Source organism: Cimex lectularius, unplaced genomic scaffold, assembly GCF_000648675.2.
Source record: "Cimex lectularius strain Harlan isolate CLEC.00 unplaced genomic scaffold, Clec_2.1 scaffold265, whole genome shotgun sequence".
NCBI classification, from domain to species: domain Eukaryota; kingdom Metazoa; phylum Arthropoda; class Insecta; order Hemiptera; family Cimicidae; genus Cimex; species Cimex lectularius.
In genome coordinates, this window is record NW_019392812.1 from 26365 (window position 1) to 45666 (window position 19302).

Consider the following 19302-nt stretch of genomic DNA (forward strand, 5'->3'; position numbering starts at 1 on the left):
GACTTTCAAAGAAGAAACACGATTTTTGTTGCGAAGAATTGGGAATTAAAAGGATAATTAATTAAATAATGGAGATTCGATTAAGAGGGGGTGAAGTAGGTGCCGTCACACCAGCTGATACAATTGTCTCTCCATTGTTCGGAATGGTGACGACTAGTGAATTAGTGTGTGTTCGGTCTTTAAGTGTATGTAACTTGTAATACTGATGTACAATTAAAGTTAATAATAAATCTTACTTCTGCTTTTCACTTTTGCCCCTTAACATTTCTGTATATAGGTTTTGTTTATTAACTGTTCAACAGAAATAAAGAGTTGTTAGTGATAAGCAGGGATAGAGATTTATTCAGGAGTTGATTGTATATTAATTGAGCAAGAATTAATTGATGGAACATGTCGGGGATTGGTCAGCCGTATTAAATAAAGGGGCTTGATTGTCTGTCCGAATTGTTGTAAAACCTCCACGGTCAGAGTTAATGGAAAGTAAGTAGGTGTTCACCCGTCAAGCCCGGGCAACCTGACAAATCTTACCCCTAAAAGGCTTGACGGACCTAGAGTGGAGTAGCTCGCTACCCTTTCGGAGCACCCTAGCGAGCCGCGAACCGCGCGCACGGAAAAGGGCTCAACACATATTGGTGTCAGGTGTGGGATGGTTGCAAAAATACCACCCTGACCCTCGAGCCTTGTAGGGGAGCAGTGTTTGGTCGTACCAATTTCAGCCTATGTTCTAGTGAAGTTGGGGGAATTATGGTTTATTACATGTTCTGTCGTTTTTATAGATGTTTTGTACGTATTTCTCTATTGCAGATAGTCTTAGTATTAGAATATTTTGATTTTTGAAAAGATCTGTTGTTTCAGCCAAATTAAACATTTAATGGCTTAATGTAGGGTTCGTGTTTATAGTTTGTTAAAATTTAATTTGTAGTTGCGATAATATAACCAAATATTGCTTTTGTCGATTATCAAACTTATATAGTTTACTAAGAATGGTAGTAAAGATGTATACATTGTATTTTGTGGGAAAATGTATTTGGTAAGTAATTTTCTATTTTTGCCGGGCGTAGTAGGAGGTTGTTTTATTTTATAGGCTAGGAATTTGTATCTATTCGGAATTTTAGGGGGCAACCTGACACATCTTACCCCCTAAAAGGCTTGACGGGCCTCGAGTGGAGTAGCTGCTACCTGCTCGGAGCACCCTCGTTCATTCGGACGAGCCGAGAGTCGAGCGCGCACGAAAAAAAAAATACCGCTCACAACACATACATTACATAATTAATTACAGATACATAAAGCAAATTACAATTAATTTTCGCGTAGTGTGCACATCTTCGAACTGTGCGCACGTACGCTGTTACCTAGTTTTCTTCCCTAACCTATTAACCGTCCGTCCCGAAGTAATCATCTACCGGCAGAAATGGACAACCTGAGCGAAGGCATCACATACGTCATCTGATCCTCGACCGTCTGAAGAATCAAGATCTTAGGATGGGATGCTTGAAAATTTTCTGCGATGATTGCATTTACTCCCGTTATCTGCTTGATTATTCAGGGTTAATCGCAGGAAATTTCCAAGCATCCCATTATCTCTATCCCACAGAACTCAAAGTTATCTACAATGATGAAGAAAAAGGTTATTCTAATAAATCATCTATCTACAATACAATATGGAATTATCGCATGACCTCTCTGATGACCTGTTTTTAGAAGAAATCCAACCTAAGCGAGAGTACACCCCCTCAATTTCTAAAAAAATTATTCAGTCCCTTACCTCAGCTTCCAGGCCATTATTAATAGAAGATAAAGATGTAGCACACTTAAAGCCCCTATTTAGTCTAGTGTATCTGTTCACTTACATGACTATGTTAACGTCCGACAGACACAAAAGAAATGACTACGAAGATCTGTCTGCCTTTGTGCAATGTAAAACAAATCTCTGTTCTAAAGGAACAAAACATTCTTATTTTATCAGATTCACTGATTTGACAATTAAATTGAATGAGTACCTATTTTCCATACAAAATTTGAAAGAAAATTGGGAATTTTTAAGAACAAGGGACGATATTTTGATGGTTTATAAGGGGGACTTGGGAAACGCCGCGTTGGCAATAACCATTGTCACATCTTTAATATTAACAGTGGCCTACTTGAAGAGGAAAGTCCGCCTAACATCGGGGAATGGAGTTGTAGAAATCAACCCTCCATCCTAAATTCTTCCAGGATAATTTCTATTCTGGGGGTGGAGGTATTACAACGTCATTATGTCTGGAGTCAAATTAATAAATCCTGATGTAAACTATCGAGCTAAGCCGAGAGGTTAGCGTGAGAGACTCGCTCAAAGACGCCGCGGTCGTGGGTTCGATTCCCACCGACTCTGGCCTTTTTCACGATCCCCCCCAAATATGAATACACATATAATAATCGTCATCTTGGCTAAAAAGTAACTGCAGCATAAGACAATCCTGACTGTTGTTTCGTAATTTACTCTTTTTCAGAATTGCATTTTTTAATGATAACATGAAGAATAGAAGATAAAGACCCTAAATAAACTAAAGAAGCTTTATTTTTATTTCCTTCATGTTTTAGGGAGGGCTGAATATATCTGATTATTTTAACCATTTCGTAAAGAGGTTTGATGACTCAGTTGCTTACTTTCTTTCTTCTTACTAGCTTTTTTTAAATGGCCGAAGAAATAAAATTTGAGCCTTTATTTAAGGTATAATAATATGATCGAGAAAATTTAACTACGGGTCACTGATCAATAACTTCAGTAGTCGATTGAGTATCCAAATGGCATTGACAAATCATGGAAAGCATAGGTTGTACCTGGCATAAAACAAAATAATCAGTAGTCCGGAATGACTGTTCCACCTAGTTGCCCAAACGTGTTGGCATATAATATTAAAATTAAAATTTTAAAAACCAAGCAAGATATTTTGCCGAAACCAGAAGAAACAGTGTTTTCAAAAACCTTCAAAATTGTACAAAATCCAACTGATATCGGAAAATTCAATGTTACCTGTTAATTATTTAAATTTTCAATTGTTTATTGAAGAAACTTGTATTCACATGTGCGATCTCCGATTTTCATTTTTTTACGTGACTTTCGGTAAGCTTGTTGAAGAAGTTAGCGACAGGAGGCGGTAACACCGGTGCCATGAACCCGGGAGTCGCTGGCACGCGGATAGGAGAAGAGGAAAACACTTCCCTTTTTTTTCTAAATTTTAAACAGGAATAGCAGTTCCCTATTTTGAAGACGTGGATAAAAACCACATTTACATCTAGATACCTACTATGGAAAAGTCCAAGTCTTCCAGGGTACAGGGACTAACACGTCCTGTTCCCTCCCGTCCCGCCACCCGCCAGCCGCCCGGACACAGCATCCCGACGACCGACCCTCGCCGCCAACCCTTCCTTCAGCTATGCTTAACTTTATAACGTATTTTGTACACAAAGCTTTCAATTGCTCTTAGTACGTCTATATTTTAGTTAGTAGAAAAATGTAGTTAAATGGTAGCAATGGTAGGAAGGTAATTTGTTTAAAAAAAATGCCGTCTTAAATACAGGACACGTATTTATCTGAACCAAATTCTTCCATTTCTGGACAAAAACTGCATTGTGGGGTAGTTGTTATATTTTATTCAGGTACTGTTTGCACATTCCATGATTTGACATCAGCCTGCATGTTTTATTAACTTGTAACTAACAACTATAACTAATAAGTCCAAACCAAAAAGCTAGAATTGCAAATAAAGACGCAAATATCAATTGAATAAAAAAAGCAAGAACTAAAATAACTGTAACCAATAAGTCGTATTAAAAAGCCAGAAATGCAAATGGGCACACTAATATTAACGATTAGGCGGACAGTATTGCCAAGGAAGGATCTCTAATGCACCAACCACATATGCCCCTTACTTAGGGAGATACTTAGTTATCTCTCCTTATATAGCCGACGACCAACAGCGATAAACTGGTTAAAAAACGATAAACCTAAAAAGCTAAATTGCTACATGGTCATGCGACCACGTGTCGAGGTCATCACGAATATCTCTCATTTTTCTATCTACTGCAAAGAAAAGTTAAGTGACGGAGTCTGAATATTGTAACTTTAGAAGAAACCCAAATCCCTGAGGAACCATCTGAGGTTGGTCGGAAAACGCATTGAAGAATTGGCGGAAGAGGACGCAGGTCCAAGTGCGTCTAAAAAAAAAAAAAAAATTAATGCGTCTCCGTAATCTTTGAAATATTCGCTAACTATCGGGTTGTCCGGAAAATAATGCAGGATTTTAAGTTTTCATTAAAAAAAATCTATATAAAATATTCTGTTTACGTTTACAGGATTACTCATTTGTATNACGTTGGGAGAAATGTATTGAGAGTATGGGAAATTATTTTGATTAAAGAACATTGCTTTAAAGTAACTAGTTTCTTTTTTTTTGTTTAATACCAAAATCTTGCATTATTTTCCGGACAACCCAATAGTTTGCAAGACAATTAATCCATCACTCTCAAAATTGTCACAGCTGTTTCGGCTTATAAGCCACAGACTTATGACGAGTGGCAAATTTGGACCCATGACTTCCTGGACGATGATGAGGCCGAAATTATTTTCCATATTCGTAACGGAGGGACTTGGCAAGATATTAAGTTCGACCGAAAATGGACCGTATGGGCGGCGGAATTAGAAAGTGTATCATCCATGATGTTTGGAAACTTATGATTTTTCCTCTTGAAAGTGGGATAATAGGTAATCTAAAAAAAAACCACAACCAGTTTTTAACCACACGTTTCGGATTTATTTTAATCCTTCCTCAGGTGAGTTAACGCAATGGTTAAACAGTGGTCTTGGCATGAAGTTTTCAAAGTGAGCGGACGTGTTCCTTGAGTGCTCCGTGGAGGTGTACTGCTGAGACTGTCTACAGGAGGAGTTTCCGTCAACAAACTACTCCAGTGGAACCGGCATCTCTCCAGCTTTCCAACGAGCCATCGCGCGAGAAAATTGGTTAAGGTACGGCTGAGTTATTGGCAATTATATATTACGCTCTTCCGAGCACATGGTCGACGCTACCAGGGTACCTTACCTTGGAGCTGTAAAAATCTCTCTCTGAATTTCGTCCCATAGAAGGAAATCAGGGAGGGGCCACCCGGGAACTATAAGTTTCTGGACCAGCTGGGAACCTGAGAACTTCAATACTCCCCTGTGTGCTTAATTACTCCAGGGACTTGAAACTTTGTGGTGGCTTAGTGGCCCGCATTACACTTAAGTAGTGAGGGTTTGCCTACCCTTTGCATTGAAGGGGCAAGAAACCAGAGAAGCCCTCAGGGCTCATAGTAGTGCGGGTTTGCCTTTTTTAAAGAACTTTTGTGTTATTTATTGTTTGTTGTTATAATTTTACCTATTTATTTATTACATATTTAATTGTATATTTATGTATTTATTCTGTATAGTTGTAAGTGTGAATGTGGAGTAACCCACTATAATGGATAAACAAAGTAACTGGTTATCGAAACAGCGAGCAACCAGCGAAAATACAAAACCACCCAGAAGACAATCAGTCGGTAGTATTGATACCAGGAAAGTCAGTAAAAATACAGGGGGGGGGAACCAAACTAGTTCAACAGAAATGAGACCCCAAACATCTGTACCCAACAGTGTCGATTCACTAATCCAAACAAAGGACAATACTACTGGAATAATGAAAAAAGAAGCATGCAAAAGTAATGAACAAAACCAAGAAGTAACAAAAAATCAAATGCAAGAAAATACAAGAGAAAAAAGAAAAGCATGCGATAATGAAGACGAACCATTAGTTAAGACAAAGAGGAGAGTAGAAAGTGAATCACACAATGAAGAAGAACTGAAAGAAATTTTCTCTGTAAGAAATAGTTCACTCATAATAGCAGGGGAATTTGCAAGAAACCTGATAACAGAGATTGACCAAATTGTAGATGAAGTTGGGAAGCATGCCTCGACGGTTATAGCGGAGGGACTTGGGAAACTCTCACATTCGACGGAAAATGGATCCGAAATGTTATGAGCGGCGAAATCAGAAAATATCTCATCCACGACATTTTGAAAGCCAGACCAAATGAAACTTTTAAAGAGTTCTATACATATTTTCTGAAAACACCAGACCAACTGGATTCAACATCCTATTCGCCCATGTAAACGATACCAACACCCCCCCCCCATCACGTGTCAGTTGGGACCACGGCAGGTTCGTCAGGCGTATCAATGGCCGCTACATTCGAACATACAGAAGAGTTGCATGAGTCCCCCAATGCCAACTGGGACCGTACAAAATACATTAAAGGTATTGAACGTTATTCGGCACTACGGGGACAAGCTATATGTCAAATCTTCGGAGGCGACATCTGGCGATTTCCTCATACGACTATGCATCATGCTATGGGACAAGGCGGTTCGGATGGATCGCTGGAAGGTTGCTTCGAAGACTATCGAAGTAATCCTTTAGAAATTAAATCACATAGCGACTCTTCAAGATCTCAACGGACTGACCAAACAACTGGAGGACATCGTCGAACGAGGGGCTAACTTCCAGCACGTGTTACAGCATATGAGATCTACAACCACATGGACAAAAACGTTGTAGTTCCCGATCAGGATATGTTCACGTCGCATTCATGGAGGTCTTCGAAATATGACATTTTTGTTTTTTTCGGTTTCACCCTTTTTCATCATTTTCTTCGTTCGTTTGTCTTCGGAAAAAGGGGAGAACTTTGTCGATACTCGGGGAAATCATCGTCCCGAGTGATTGGCATCGCCTGTTCTCGAATCAACCAAAATAGTGGGAATCACTGCAGAAAATCTCGCTGCTCGACCAACAGAAGCAGGAACTTCGTTCGATCTTCGCTTACAGGACATCTGGAATTTCACCGCAGGGACTTCGATCCATCAACGTGAACCCACCATCATCGACATCGTACTTCAAAATCTGTATTTGTTTTTTCGTAATTTCATTAACACCTATTCATTAATTTTCATTTTAATTCATTATATATTTTCTCCGCTACCTCCTAGATCATCCTCGTCCTCTCAACCGATTACAGCAGGTGTGGGGTGGAATGCAACAATTTCCACCTTACCCGCCCCCTGTACGTTCGTAAATAGTTCTGTTTTAAAATAAATTATGATGAGAAATAGATTCAGGATATTATAAAAATTGAATAAATAATCACTATCCCTCGTAAAAGAGGGAAAAAAATATATATAGGTGTGTGAAACGAAAGATCGAGTTTCTTTACTTCCTTTTCGAGGTCAGTTAAGGCTACCCGATAACAAAATTAAAAAAAAAAATAAAAATAAAAATAAATAATAACATAATAGAATAAAGTAAACTGAAGAAAGAAAAAAATATAGCCAAATTTAGTTTCGACAAAGAATGCAAATAATTAGTGTATAGACGGAGCGGCAACGGATTATATTCTTCTTATAATTATATTATATTCTAAGAAGGGAAAGGTTGGATAGTACCCTTTTTGTCCCCTTTAGAATTATGTCAAATTTTTCCAATGTAGCGATTATGTTGCCGCCGCAGCTCCGATTGATTACAGGTACCTCCGCTGCAGAGATGTCGCCGAGGTCCATGCCACCTCCACACAAGACTGCTTGCAGGTGATAGTCGACCTGCCATTGGCCTCCGTGGAAAGAAGGCTCCGCCTGCTACGCGTGATAACTCTCCTGACATTGCTGTTCTTAGGGGAAGTAAGCAAAGCTTTCCCGTTGTGTTCCTGGAGGACCGTGCTAGGACGTACCAACCTGTTTGGGCCTGGAGCGAAGAACAGGATGCTTGGTTCTACAGCGTCCCGGCGCCGACGAGGCTGATCTCAGAATGTGATCTCAAGGGAAAGGTTACCGTAACGGAGATGGAGGTGCAGGGCGTGGGCAAGGTGGCAGCAGCTGAAGGATGTACGCTACGAACACCGGACTCCTACTTCTTGCCCACCGGCAGTAACAACCTGTCGATGGACCTGGAGGATAGATGGCCGCACCGAGAGCAACACCAACCTGGGAAGAGGTCATCGAGTGGAACAGTGGTGAGGTGGAGTAGTGTATAGTGTTGGACAGAATAGTTTAGGAGTGGTTGTTCCAAAGGGAAGCAACCACTTCAAACGGAGGGGAGTGAATTGTAACCGGTGATGGGAAGATTTATAAAATAAAATGAATCAAATATTGTTTTAGATAGATTTAATATTTGTAAGTAGGATAATAAGAAACAGTGTCGGCAAAAGGGGGACCTAGGTGCTCTGTCAGCAACCCGGCCTCAGGTGAACGGCAACAATAGAGGTCAGAGACGCGGAGCCGTTAGAGGGAACAGTTCGGAATAAAGTTTGTGTGATGTGGTGGACTCTCCTCGTGGCAGTAATAAGCGGTGAGTGCCTGTATTGATAAGAGTTGTGGCGCCAATCATTTCCTGTTAAGACCCTAGTAATTCTATCCAGCTGCCCCCCCTTTTTGCCGAGACTTAATTACGTATAAGTAGTTCATATGAAGATGCTTGATTGTAAATCACATAGTTCTGTCGAATAAATTAGCATTAGAAATTAGCGCGACTCATTTAGCCTCGAATCACTCTTCCAGGATCCCGGGGTTACATGTACATAAATAATATGCAACTTCCAAATAATCAAATTAATTACCTTAATTTTTACTAATTTTATCGTTAATTTACTAATGTATTATTAAGGTATTATATTAATTTAATTTTTACCTTTTATCTTCAATCACTAATTTATAATTAATTTCTACAGTATTTACTGATATAATATTTACTTGTGATATAATTTCGCACGTTCAAAATTGAGCGGCATTAAAAACCAGCTTCATATTGGAACGTCGCGTTGGCGGGGGTATCAGCGGGTTCACTTTTGCAATTCATGTCGAGAGACGTGTTTGTAGAAACCTTTCAACCTGATGATGAGCTAAAGGGCTCGAAATCCGGATCGTTGCAAACAACTTACGGCTATTAGGAACTATCGTTTTAAAAGGATCGAATCTGGATCCTGCGGAAAAAGCAGACATACTAAAGCGACATGTGCAAACTGCGGAGGTGATCACGCCAGAGGGTGCAATGCCTTCAAAGACTTACAAGCAAACCGCACAAGGATCACGGAAGTACAAGGAAGGAAGAACAGTAGTACATCGAAACTACCCCAACTAGACGACACTAATTTTCTGTCGCATTTTAACAAGAAAAACGAAGCCCTACCACCATCAACATGGTTGGAGATCGAAACAAGACCAACGGAAAATCAACGGGCTGAGGAAGCTACTAGCACATCAGTTGGTATGCTGCCTGGTCTCCAACATTTCCTAATATAAATGAACTGAATGGGTTTTTTCTGATATTTCAGAATACATATTAAAATTGTGTCCAAATTTTGGAGTGTTGGACGCAATTTTTGCTTCCAAAAATAGTCCAAATTTTGGAGTCTTGGACGCAATTTTTGCTTCCAAAAATAATATCGAACCATTACATGTGTTCGTTAGTGAAGCACAGGCGTCTTGTGGCGTCTTAATTAGAACTTTTTGGTTCCTTTTTGAATGCAGAATCTACTGGCAAAGTTTGTAACACGAGAAACCAAACACCCTGAATAAGTGACCTAGGGTATACGTCATATCCTTAAATTGTATCATGTCTAACACATTAACGAGACCTTGGGGTGGCTCAGGGTGGCATTCTCACCCCTCTTATCTTATAACCAACAAGCCACGTAGGTTGAGACCACGAGGCGAACAGCATTTTCAAGAGCGCGGGAAAAGTGGTCTGAGAGAAGGGAGGAGTGAGGAAGTTTTTAATTTTGAGTTTGGTTTGGATTGTTCATCGGCTCTCACGTGGTGGTCAAAATCGAAGAAAGAAAAAACAAAAACATCTTGAAGAAAGAAAAAAAAGAAAAAACATCTTGAAGAAAGGAATACGTCTCAAGAGAGAAAATTCTTAATTACTCTTTAATTATTCTTTTTATCGATTTTTTTGTATAATTTCGTTTCTTTGTTTTTAATAAAACATTGCATTGTTCTTTAACCCATTTTTTTAATTGCCAATTCCTTGTTTCAGATAAAAATCCATTACAAATAGTGGTAGCAGAGCATAAAACTTGACAAAGAATTTGGTAAAAATGGGTAAAACAAACAAGCGAAGAAAGGGCGCTCGATCGTGCTTGCGAAACATCTTTCAGGAAGAATCTCCAATATCACGAATGGCAACTCCAGATCGCTCACAAATGGAAATGACAATTCGTGAAACTATTTCTCAAAAACATCGACAAATGATGGAAAGCAGCATCGACACGTTGGTACAAGCCTTCTCGGAGCAACTAAAGCAATTTTGGCCAAAAATAGAATCTGATAAATTACAATTTAATTCAGTAATATCTGGCACAGCTCAAAATACCTTATCAACAAGCATCAATATTAATTCAGAGGGAACAATTCCTTCTTTGCCAACCCCACCAAATATCCAACAAAAAATAGAAAAGGATTTGGAATTAACTAACCTTGAACTTGCCTTGAAGGAAGCTAATTTGGACAATAATGATATCCAAAAAAATAAAAATAATCAAACAAAACAATATGGCCCACAAACAGGACTTTGCAGGTGAAATTGTAGAAAAGAGCTACAAAGGGACACACACACAAAAAAAAAAGATTACGCCTTAAAGGATTATGCTATCAGGATCTACTTTCGTAGAAAAGCCCCCATCTAAATATCTGGACTTCACCACAATTGGTAAATTTCCGAACTTTAAACTATTTCAGCCGCTCTCTACAATAGTATTCTTGTGTGAATTGGCACCCATATAGATGAAATAAAAATCATGGATATGAAAGAGTACTTGGCCGTAGATTGTTAAACGAATCCATGTTTGTTCAAATAGATTGTAATTCCAGTAATCTAAAGACTGATTGTAATAAACTAATTTACAGCATTGGTTAAAAAACTAAGCTTCTCTTATTAATGTATCTTATTGATTATATAAATGTACATATAAATTATATAATAATAACTTATTGTAAGAAGTGTACTTAAAAAATCGTTGACTTGTAAATGATTATTACATTACTATTTTTATTTAAGACGTGGTACATGTAAGCAGAATTAACATATAACACATGTTAATGTTATCTCTATGTTTGTAAATTAACTGAATTTGTATTTTAAAAAAATTTATATTTTACTATGTTGTTGTAATGCCCTGAGGAAGGGCAAATATAGAGCCGAAAGCTTGGCAATTACAGTGTATGATTCATTGAATATTGTATCCAATATTGTAATGTATGTTGTATACATTGTAAAATTGGTGCAAGCTGTAAACATAAATAAATTAAAAACCTGTTATAAATCGAAAACAAAGTTGGTAATGTTTTTTTGGATGATGTAATGAATGATATTCCTAATTATGAAAATACCTTGAAAAAATGGACTATGTACCAATAAATATCCTAAACCTGAATAACCTAAGTTGGGTGATATCAGAATAACCTTGTCAATCCTGAGTAAGCGTTATGCATGCCTTTCTTGGACCATATACCCAATAATATTTAGCAAAGGGTTGAAAAAAAAAAAAAAAAAAAAAATACAAATACAAATGCTGTTTTAAATTCAAGGAAACGTAAGGATACCAGTAGAAGTAAGACAAAAACGAAAATATCCAAACAGAAAAAAAAAACATGTAAACCGACAAAAGAGGAACAAAGGGAATCCTTTTAAAAAACGTATTTATTTGGAAAAACATAACGTTTTGGTAAAGTTACTCTTCTCTTTACTCACAAAAGCCAAAAAATATTAAGGAATACACAAAGGGAACACTTCAAATAAAAAAATTTCATTTAAAAAACAACATTTTTAATAAAATTCCTGGGCAATATAGATACCCAGTGAGTGATGCAGTCGAGGGGGTCAGACCCAATTTACAATAACTTTTACAATTTATTACCAATTAAGATTGAGCTGTGCCAGGGTTCTCAAATCTAGAACAGCGAGCCCGGCAAATACGAACCAGAGAATTTATGTTAATTACATAATATTCCATTTACATATATTTTTTAGATTAAAACTGTATGTAACATTATAAGTAGTAAGTAATGCTTCTATTGAACTTAGTATAGATTTTATCGTTTTGTTTTTAAATGTAATATACCACTATATGTTTTTATAAACAGTATAAAAAGACTGTCAAAAAATAAATAAAAAATAAACTATTCCACACATGCTTATTAACCATCACTAACCCTATGTTACCCCTACCTTACCCATCTGCGGTGTGCAGTCTGAATTTTTATTGTTATTTAAACTATCATTTTGGATTATAAATATTGCTGTTTTAATTTAACTTTAAAATTAAATAAAATAACATTACATATTATGGAAAATAAAATAAAAAAGTAGATATTTAGCTATGTTCTTTTCCTCCTGGTAATTAACCGGTTCATTTTGAATTTAGTGTATTCAGTTCATAACACAACAGTAAAAATGCTAACCATTCATAACCACCATAACCATACAAAAGAAAGCATTTATAATACCGACTCTGCAATACTAGTTACTAAAATAGAAAACTAAATTCAAATAAAACGTTTAAATGCTGTAATTGATAAATTGGATTTTTATTTACATTAAAGGCCCAGAACTCTACATGTTGTATTTTTGTTTTTTTGAGGGAAGGGAGGGGAGAAAATAAGAGGGGGTAAAGAAAGAAAAACTAGACATCTGCTAGAGTTGAGGGGTCGAGTTGGACGATCTCGCCTGGCTTGAACGCAGGCATGCCGAGATACGGGCAGCTCGCGCATCTGAACGCGTCGCCCAAGTAGCACTGGTCCCAAATAAAAAAATCGTTTAGTGAATTTTTTTTCACTCTGTTGAACACATAAAGGTAGAAAAAAAATAAACTCACGTTTCCGCAGGAGGACTTCTGCGCCGGTGCTGGTTCGCCTTTGCCATTGACCTCTTGGGCCAGCTCTTCGGCGAGGCCGCAGGAACAGTTCTTGCACGCTTTCTTCTTCCCCGTCGTACCGCACACTGCAAAGAATTAACAATTGTTATAACAATTATACATCTTTATTTATTTATTTTATTTTTGAGGAAGATCACCTTTTAACGAAGATGGGTCAGGTTTTTGCAAATCGGCCTCGTCCAAGAGTTCATTGCTGTCTATAATGTCATCGTCATCCGCATCAACTTTCCATACATTCGCCACATCCTCAGGTACATTGAGGTTGATCTTTGCCGATGAGCCGATCTAAAAAGAAAATACAAAACTTTCTTTTTTAACAAGATTTAAGAGGTTGTATGAATCACAGGTTACGCACGCGCATGCGCGTGGGGTTGTATTTGTTTCATGGAATTTTAAAAAAAAAAAAAATTTGAACCGAGGACCTTTACCTTACAGTGACACACCACCGTGTCAACACCTAAACTGTTGCGGCCTCCGTTGCCCGAAAAAAATATTAAAAAATCATTGAACACACAAACATTTTTTAAAAAAACTTACTTCGAAATTTGGCTTGCTTCCTTTGTAGCTGAACAATTTAAAATTTTCCGTTTTAAAGTGGCCCCTGAGTTTCTGCGTATTTTCCTCTTCCATCTGCACCTCTTCACAGCAGACATTGACAAGCCCAGACATGGTCAGGTTTGACAAGAGAGCTTTCTCTGATCTGAGGGTGAAAAAAATAAAACATGGTTACAATCAGGCATGGCAATTGAAAAGAAAAAAAACACAAAACATACTTGAGCGACTCATGGCCGTCGGAGACTGTCTCGTACAGGACGACCCGTCCATTGGGCTTTGCTATGTTGAGCAGGATGTCGAGGAACTCAAATGTATGGTCGACTGTCTGGAGTGGGACAAATCCAGATACAATCATGTCAAAATATGAATCTGGGTGGTCACCTAAAATAAATATACAAGCTGTTGATGACCAATAATGTAACATCCATACATTACTCAATAATGTAAAAATGCAGCAATAGCAATAATGATTACAAAATTGCTGTGTGCCACTGTTTTTATAAAAGTTAGGTCTATTAACAATACTATGATTAAAAAGTGAATTTAAAGTCTAAACTAGTCACATGATCAGTGTTTTGCCATTTTAAATCGAGACAATTGGAATGATTTTTATTCATATATGGTTACTGCTTGAAAATAAAGAACGTTTTTGGTGGATGAATTTAATTTCAATTCATTTTCATTTTATTAAAAAAATATTTTTCTTAATTTTAATATGTTTAATTTTGTATTTTTTATCTATTTGCATATGTAAAATCAATAGATGGACTCTAGTCCATTGTTATTATATTGATCTTTATTAGTAGTACCTTTTTACACATGTTGTACATCCTTCATTATTGCTTACTTGGTATGTCAGCGGAAATAAAAAACGGGAAAATATTTGGTACACCAATGAAATTTTAATAGTATCATAAATGGGTACTCATGGCACACGGCCACTTACTGGGTCTCTCTACACTCGCGGGTTGTTTATTTAGTTTTTCATATGTTTCAGCATTGCACAATCTTCAGTGAGGAATTGTCTGCCATTTTGTCAGTATGGTTTATATAGTACTGGGTCCATCGCTTGATTGCTGGGGTTGCGTTATGGGGCAAGGTTGTCGTGCTCATTGATCAATCGTGGAGGCGATTTCCGTTGTCAGTTATTATTTGTGCATTGTTGGGTTTTTTCTGGTGTTTGTTTCGATGTTGTGCTCTTCTGAACATTTTCATTTTTTGTTATGAAATGTTTTTAATGGTGTGAAGGTAGTGTGTGAATTTGAGTTTTTTTCTGTGTTTATAAGTTTTCTGTCTTTAAGTGTTTGTTTATACATCTCAAGATTCTCCAGTATGTTGCGTTTTCGTTTTTTTTGTGCGTTGTGTATTAATGCCATGATTGCTTCCATTGTGTTTGGTTCGTGTTTGTGGTGTATTAAGTGTGTGGCTTAATTTGATTCTCCGTCATTGTCTCTGAAGGATATAAGACGTTCTTTGAATCAATTTCTTAGTTTCCTTCTAGTATGCCCAATGTAAGTGTCTGCATTGACATGTGATGCTATTAAACACCGTTATTGTCTAGCGGGTTAGTTGTCCTTTGTTTCTTTTTAGCAGTTTACCTATGTTATTGTTAGTCCTTAGTGCTGTTTTCAGTCATAGTTTGTTGAACAAGTTCGTTAGTCTGTAGGTTTCTTTTCCTGTGTAGGTTGTCCGTCTGTTGTTGATTTGTTTTTCATTGTTTTTTATTAGTTTCTGGAAAGTGTTTGTTTTGTACCCATTTTTTATGCATGGTTGCATGCAACGTTCGTTATTATTTGTAGTTCTTTGTTGTAGTTTGTTACGTTCGTAAAATGTAACATTAATATGAGTGTATTGTTGTTGTTTGGCCGGGGGTGCCTCCTGAATTGTAGTGCCACCTGGGCTGAAGTTGGCGGTGGATTAATCAAATTAAGATGGCCTAGGATAGGCTTATGAGAGAGTAGGTGAGTGGATAAAAGGGAGGACAGTGTGCGTCGAGACGGATATCCCTACGGCCTGGCCAGATCAAAGAAAATCATCAATTCCTCAATCAATCAATGATCGCGGACCCACTCAACTTCAGAGAAGGTGCTCCACATTCCTAGAAGCGGGGATTTTCAATCGCCTGGAAAAGAAGCATATCTGAACACTGGTTCCCAGGAAAGTTTAGTTTTAAGGAATGTTTATTTAGCTTTTATGATAATTTAGGCTCATTTAGTGTGTAAGTTTGTTAAAATGTTACCTGTAGAGAATTAAAATTAATCAATGTTTAATATTTTAGTTTCCATTGGAATAAATGTGGTTTTTTTTGTTTCCTTATGTAAATATTGTGTTCTTTTTTTTAGTTAATTTTACTGTTATTGAATTTTCTTTTTCTTTTATTTTTTTTTTCTTTATGGTTCGCTGTTTCCGTGTATATAAACAGCGTGGCGCCCATTTTTTTTTTTTTTTTATTTAATATTAAGTTCATTATTCTTAATTCATTGAGTAACCCCGCCCGTCACCACGGAGCGAAGCCGGCAAATTCTCAGCGTAAGAAGTTTTCAGCGCTGAGTGTGACTGTTTTTAGTCTGTGTATGTATGTCTCATAGTGCTGTAAGTTTGTGTTGGTGTGGGTAGTTGGATCGTGAATTTATTATGTGATCTGTTTATTTGGAAGTCCATTTTATTAGGTGGCTAGGTTCTGACAAGTGTTAAGTCCGAGAAGTTGATGCTGTTTCTGTTCTCAGTTTCTACGGCCAACGTGATGTTTTAGTGTATTGTGTTACCGCCCTTGGCTAGTATGTCGTCAGTTGAGTTGAAAGAACTGCCCCAGCTGACTCTGCACTACGACTTCATATGAACCCGGCGCTTATTTTAAACTCTTATTAACTTATCTTAAATCTTTCGGCCTTTTCTATTCTGTAATCTTCTCTGTATGTTTTAAAGTAGATAAATCTTTTTTAAAAACGGCCTTTGGCGTTCCAAATTTATAACGTAACTAAATAGGTGGGAGAATTCCGTTTTTAGGCATTATTTTTGGGAAATGGTTCTCTTCAAGATTTCTAAACCCATCATCTACTACAATATGAGTACTGTTAAACTATTTTGTCAAAAGAAATATCAACAGAGACGTGTTCCTGTTGAGCAGACATGATTCACTGACGAGTCGCAACGATCTATCGCCGGGAGCGATTGATAAGCTGAGTCGCTCCAACAGATACGCCGCCGATAATTATCGGCGTTGAATCGCAATCGTGGTGTGCACTGGGTTCAGTTGCTTAGGCATGAAATATACGTAGTTAAGCGTAAGGGTGTCGAATTGCACATTGCATAATTTGTCGTGTCGTATAGTTGCATCGTTCCAGTGCGCACCGCGCTTTAATGATCGAAAAAGTCGGTCAATAAGTCACAATGACTAAGTATATTTTTTGGCGGGAAAATCAACACACGACACCATCTTGAGAAAGTTTTAGGCACAAAATGGCTTATTAAAATTCCAAGATAAAATAATCTTCGAGGGCGGATCGAACAAGTGAAAATCATTTAAATAATTTAATGATACATATTTATCTCTTTTAAAGAAAATAGTAACATTTCGCAATTCTTCAGGAAGGTTCAGTTCAGGTTGTTAACCTTTCAAAACGACACGCTTACGGCAAGCAAAGCAGAAACTTGTCGTTACTGATCCGTAATTCAAGTAATGAATTACTAAAATGAAATAAACGGGATTTAATTTAATTTTTAAACTGAAAGATTGCGGTTTATGAAACTTTTTTGTAGGTGAACCAGTTTTCGTAATAAAGTCGTGATGCGTAATTTAAAAAACAATGAAAAACGACTCAGGTTATTTCCTTAGGCTTGATTTTTTTTAAACCTATTTTCTTTTTGTTAAAAAAATATATCACTAACCGGTTTTAAGCCTGAGGGAGTTTTCGACTTTGACGAGGCCACCGTCTCCATCTACCTGCTTGCCGATCGCCTCGACGTACTCCTGGACGAGTGCCGGCTCCGCCTCGGGGCTCACGACGACCAAAACCTTTTCACCGCGGTTCAACTCGAAACTGGGCCGGCTCATTGTCTTTGTTCTTCTCAATATATTTTTTTTAAATATTTAATACTTATTTCAATGTTCTCCTGGGCTTGTGTCTGTCGGTCTGTGTGAACGATGAACAGTGGCTGACGAGAGGTATACGTTGATTCCGGTTTCCTCAAGTTTTTACAGTGCAGCCAACCCTTGACTCTAAAATATCCCTCCCTAACGACATTTTTTAAAACTATCATTGCGCCCCCTCCTTTTTTTCTGAAGTGGGCTCATTATCCCAAAATCCGCTGGATTATAAAAGAAATGTTAGAAAAAATTGTTAAAAAAATAGAAATTAACAGAAAAAATCGATCAAGCCGTCGAAAGTCTAAAAATGAGAAGCCTCTATAAACTTATATAAATTTCCCTAATTTCCAATAAACCACTGGTACTACAAAGGCGATGATAACCATGGATGTAACGAAAAATCCTCGAATTTCCAAATATTGAGGAATAGTTTTTTTTATTCAACAAAAAATAATATTAATCATCTACTAATATGACAAAGAATTTTTTAGTAAATAAATTTTCTTAGAGTACCATCGCATTATAAATATTAAATCTGAGGACCATCTTAGTTAGAGAAAGAAACTAAAATTATAAAATACTCTAAATAAATAAAACTTAGGCCTTTCGAGATTGGAAAGAAAAAAATTTAAAACAATTAAAATTAAATCATGATAAGGGTTAATGAAAATGAAATTACTCTGATAAAATAGGAATAGGATGGCACTCATTACTGTAAAGTAAAGGTCCCGAGTTCGAATCCGACCTACTTACAAATGGGCTTTTTTTTCAAAACCGGCATCCCGAGGGTTCATATAACCTCGGAGTTGAAATACCCTCGTAAAAAGAAGATGAAAGAAAAAAGTACAGGAGGGTCTCTTAGCAGAGGATGATAAGGATTACTATACAGGACGTTTTTCCTTATTTTTCTTCCAGCTAGGTGTGATGACAGGTGAATTCCCGTTTCTTCTTTATTCCTGGATCCTTATGACAAACAATTTTTCAATGCTTTTCTTCAATTTTTTTTTCTTTCAATTTCTTCTTCAATTTTTCAAATGCTAAATCGGTGGACCATCTGAGAGAAGCCTCGTGACTCTAAAAATAAAAAAAATAAAAAACTTTATTAAATTAACGCGTTAGCGTCACGAGGACCCGACTCGTAAAAGGGTCAACACTACTAGATCTTGATTACTGTTAATTTTTTTTTTTTTTTTTTTTTGGTTTGCCAAAAATGCCTAGGTTTCATTTATTTAGAGTCTTATTTACTTATAATTTTAGTTTCTTTCTTTCCGATTTAACATTTATAATGCGATGGTACTCCAAGAAAATTATGTATTAGAAAAATTCTTTGTCGTCAGGATCCAGGAATAAGGAAGAAACGAAAATTCACACGCCATCACGCCTAAGCCGGCTGGAAGAAAAAGAAAGAAAAACGTCCTGTATGGTAATCTTCGTCATCCTCTATCCAGAGACCTTTATATCCTTATTTTATGACTAATTTCATTTTCATTAACCCTTTTTGTCTAACTTGTTTTAAATTTCTTTCCTCTCCAATCTCTAAAAGCCTATGCTTTATTTATTTAGCCTTTTTTAGTTATAATTTTAGTTAAGTTCGGAAATCAACCAAGTACCATTATTATTAATAATATTACATTATATAAATAAAATTTAACTTTTGTTGGTTTATTATTTTTAACTATTATTTTAAA

At 36.9% G+C, this 19302-nt stretch overlaps 1 protein-coding gene and 1 long non-coding RNA gene across 2 annotated transcripts; one reads left to right on the forward strand and one right to left on the reverse strand.

Annotated features, from left to right (window-relative positions):
- Positions 1-4801: 4801 nt before the first annotated feature.
- Positions 4802-11596, forward strand: LOC112127371. The gene is made up of 2 exons (XR_002910538.1): positions 4802-5005; positions 10077-11596. It is a non-coding gene; the product is annotated as an uncharacterized LOC112127371 (long non-coding RNA).
- A 995-nt stretch (positions 11597-12591) lies between these two features.
- On the reverse strand, positions 12592-17724 carry LOC106663177 (anamorsin homolog). Its single transcript, XM_014387815.2, has 6 exons — positions 17416-17724; positions 13746-13908; positions 13510-13672; positions 13110-13257; positions 12913-13037; positions 12592-12831 (listed from the first exon to the last, which is right to left on the reverse strand). Exons 1-6 carry the CDS (start codon positions 17579-17581, stop codon positions 12721-12723), a joined length of 876 nt encoding a protein of 291 aa, XP_014243301.1. The 5' UTR covers positions 17582-17724; the 3' UTR covers positions 12592-12720.
- Between the last annotated feature and the right edge of the window lie 1578 nt (positions 17725-19302).

What these genes read in the sequence shown, in the direction of transcription:
- LOC106663177 (XM_014387815.2), bottom strand. Translation starts at nt 17,581, where the DNA reads ATGAGCCGGCCCAGTTTCGAGTTGAACCGCGGTGAAAAGGTTTTGGTC. An exon ending in CTCCCTCAGGCTTAAAACCG is followed by an intron (nt 13,909 to 17,415) that starts GTTAGTGATATA and finishes TATTTATTTTAG; the next exon opens with GTGACCACCCAGATTCATAT. An exon ending in TGACCCATCTTCGTTAAAAG is followed by an intron (nt 13,038 to 13,109) that starts GTGATCTTCCTC and finishes AATTCTTTGCAG; the next exon opens with TGTGCGGTACGACGGGGAAG.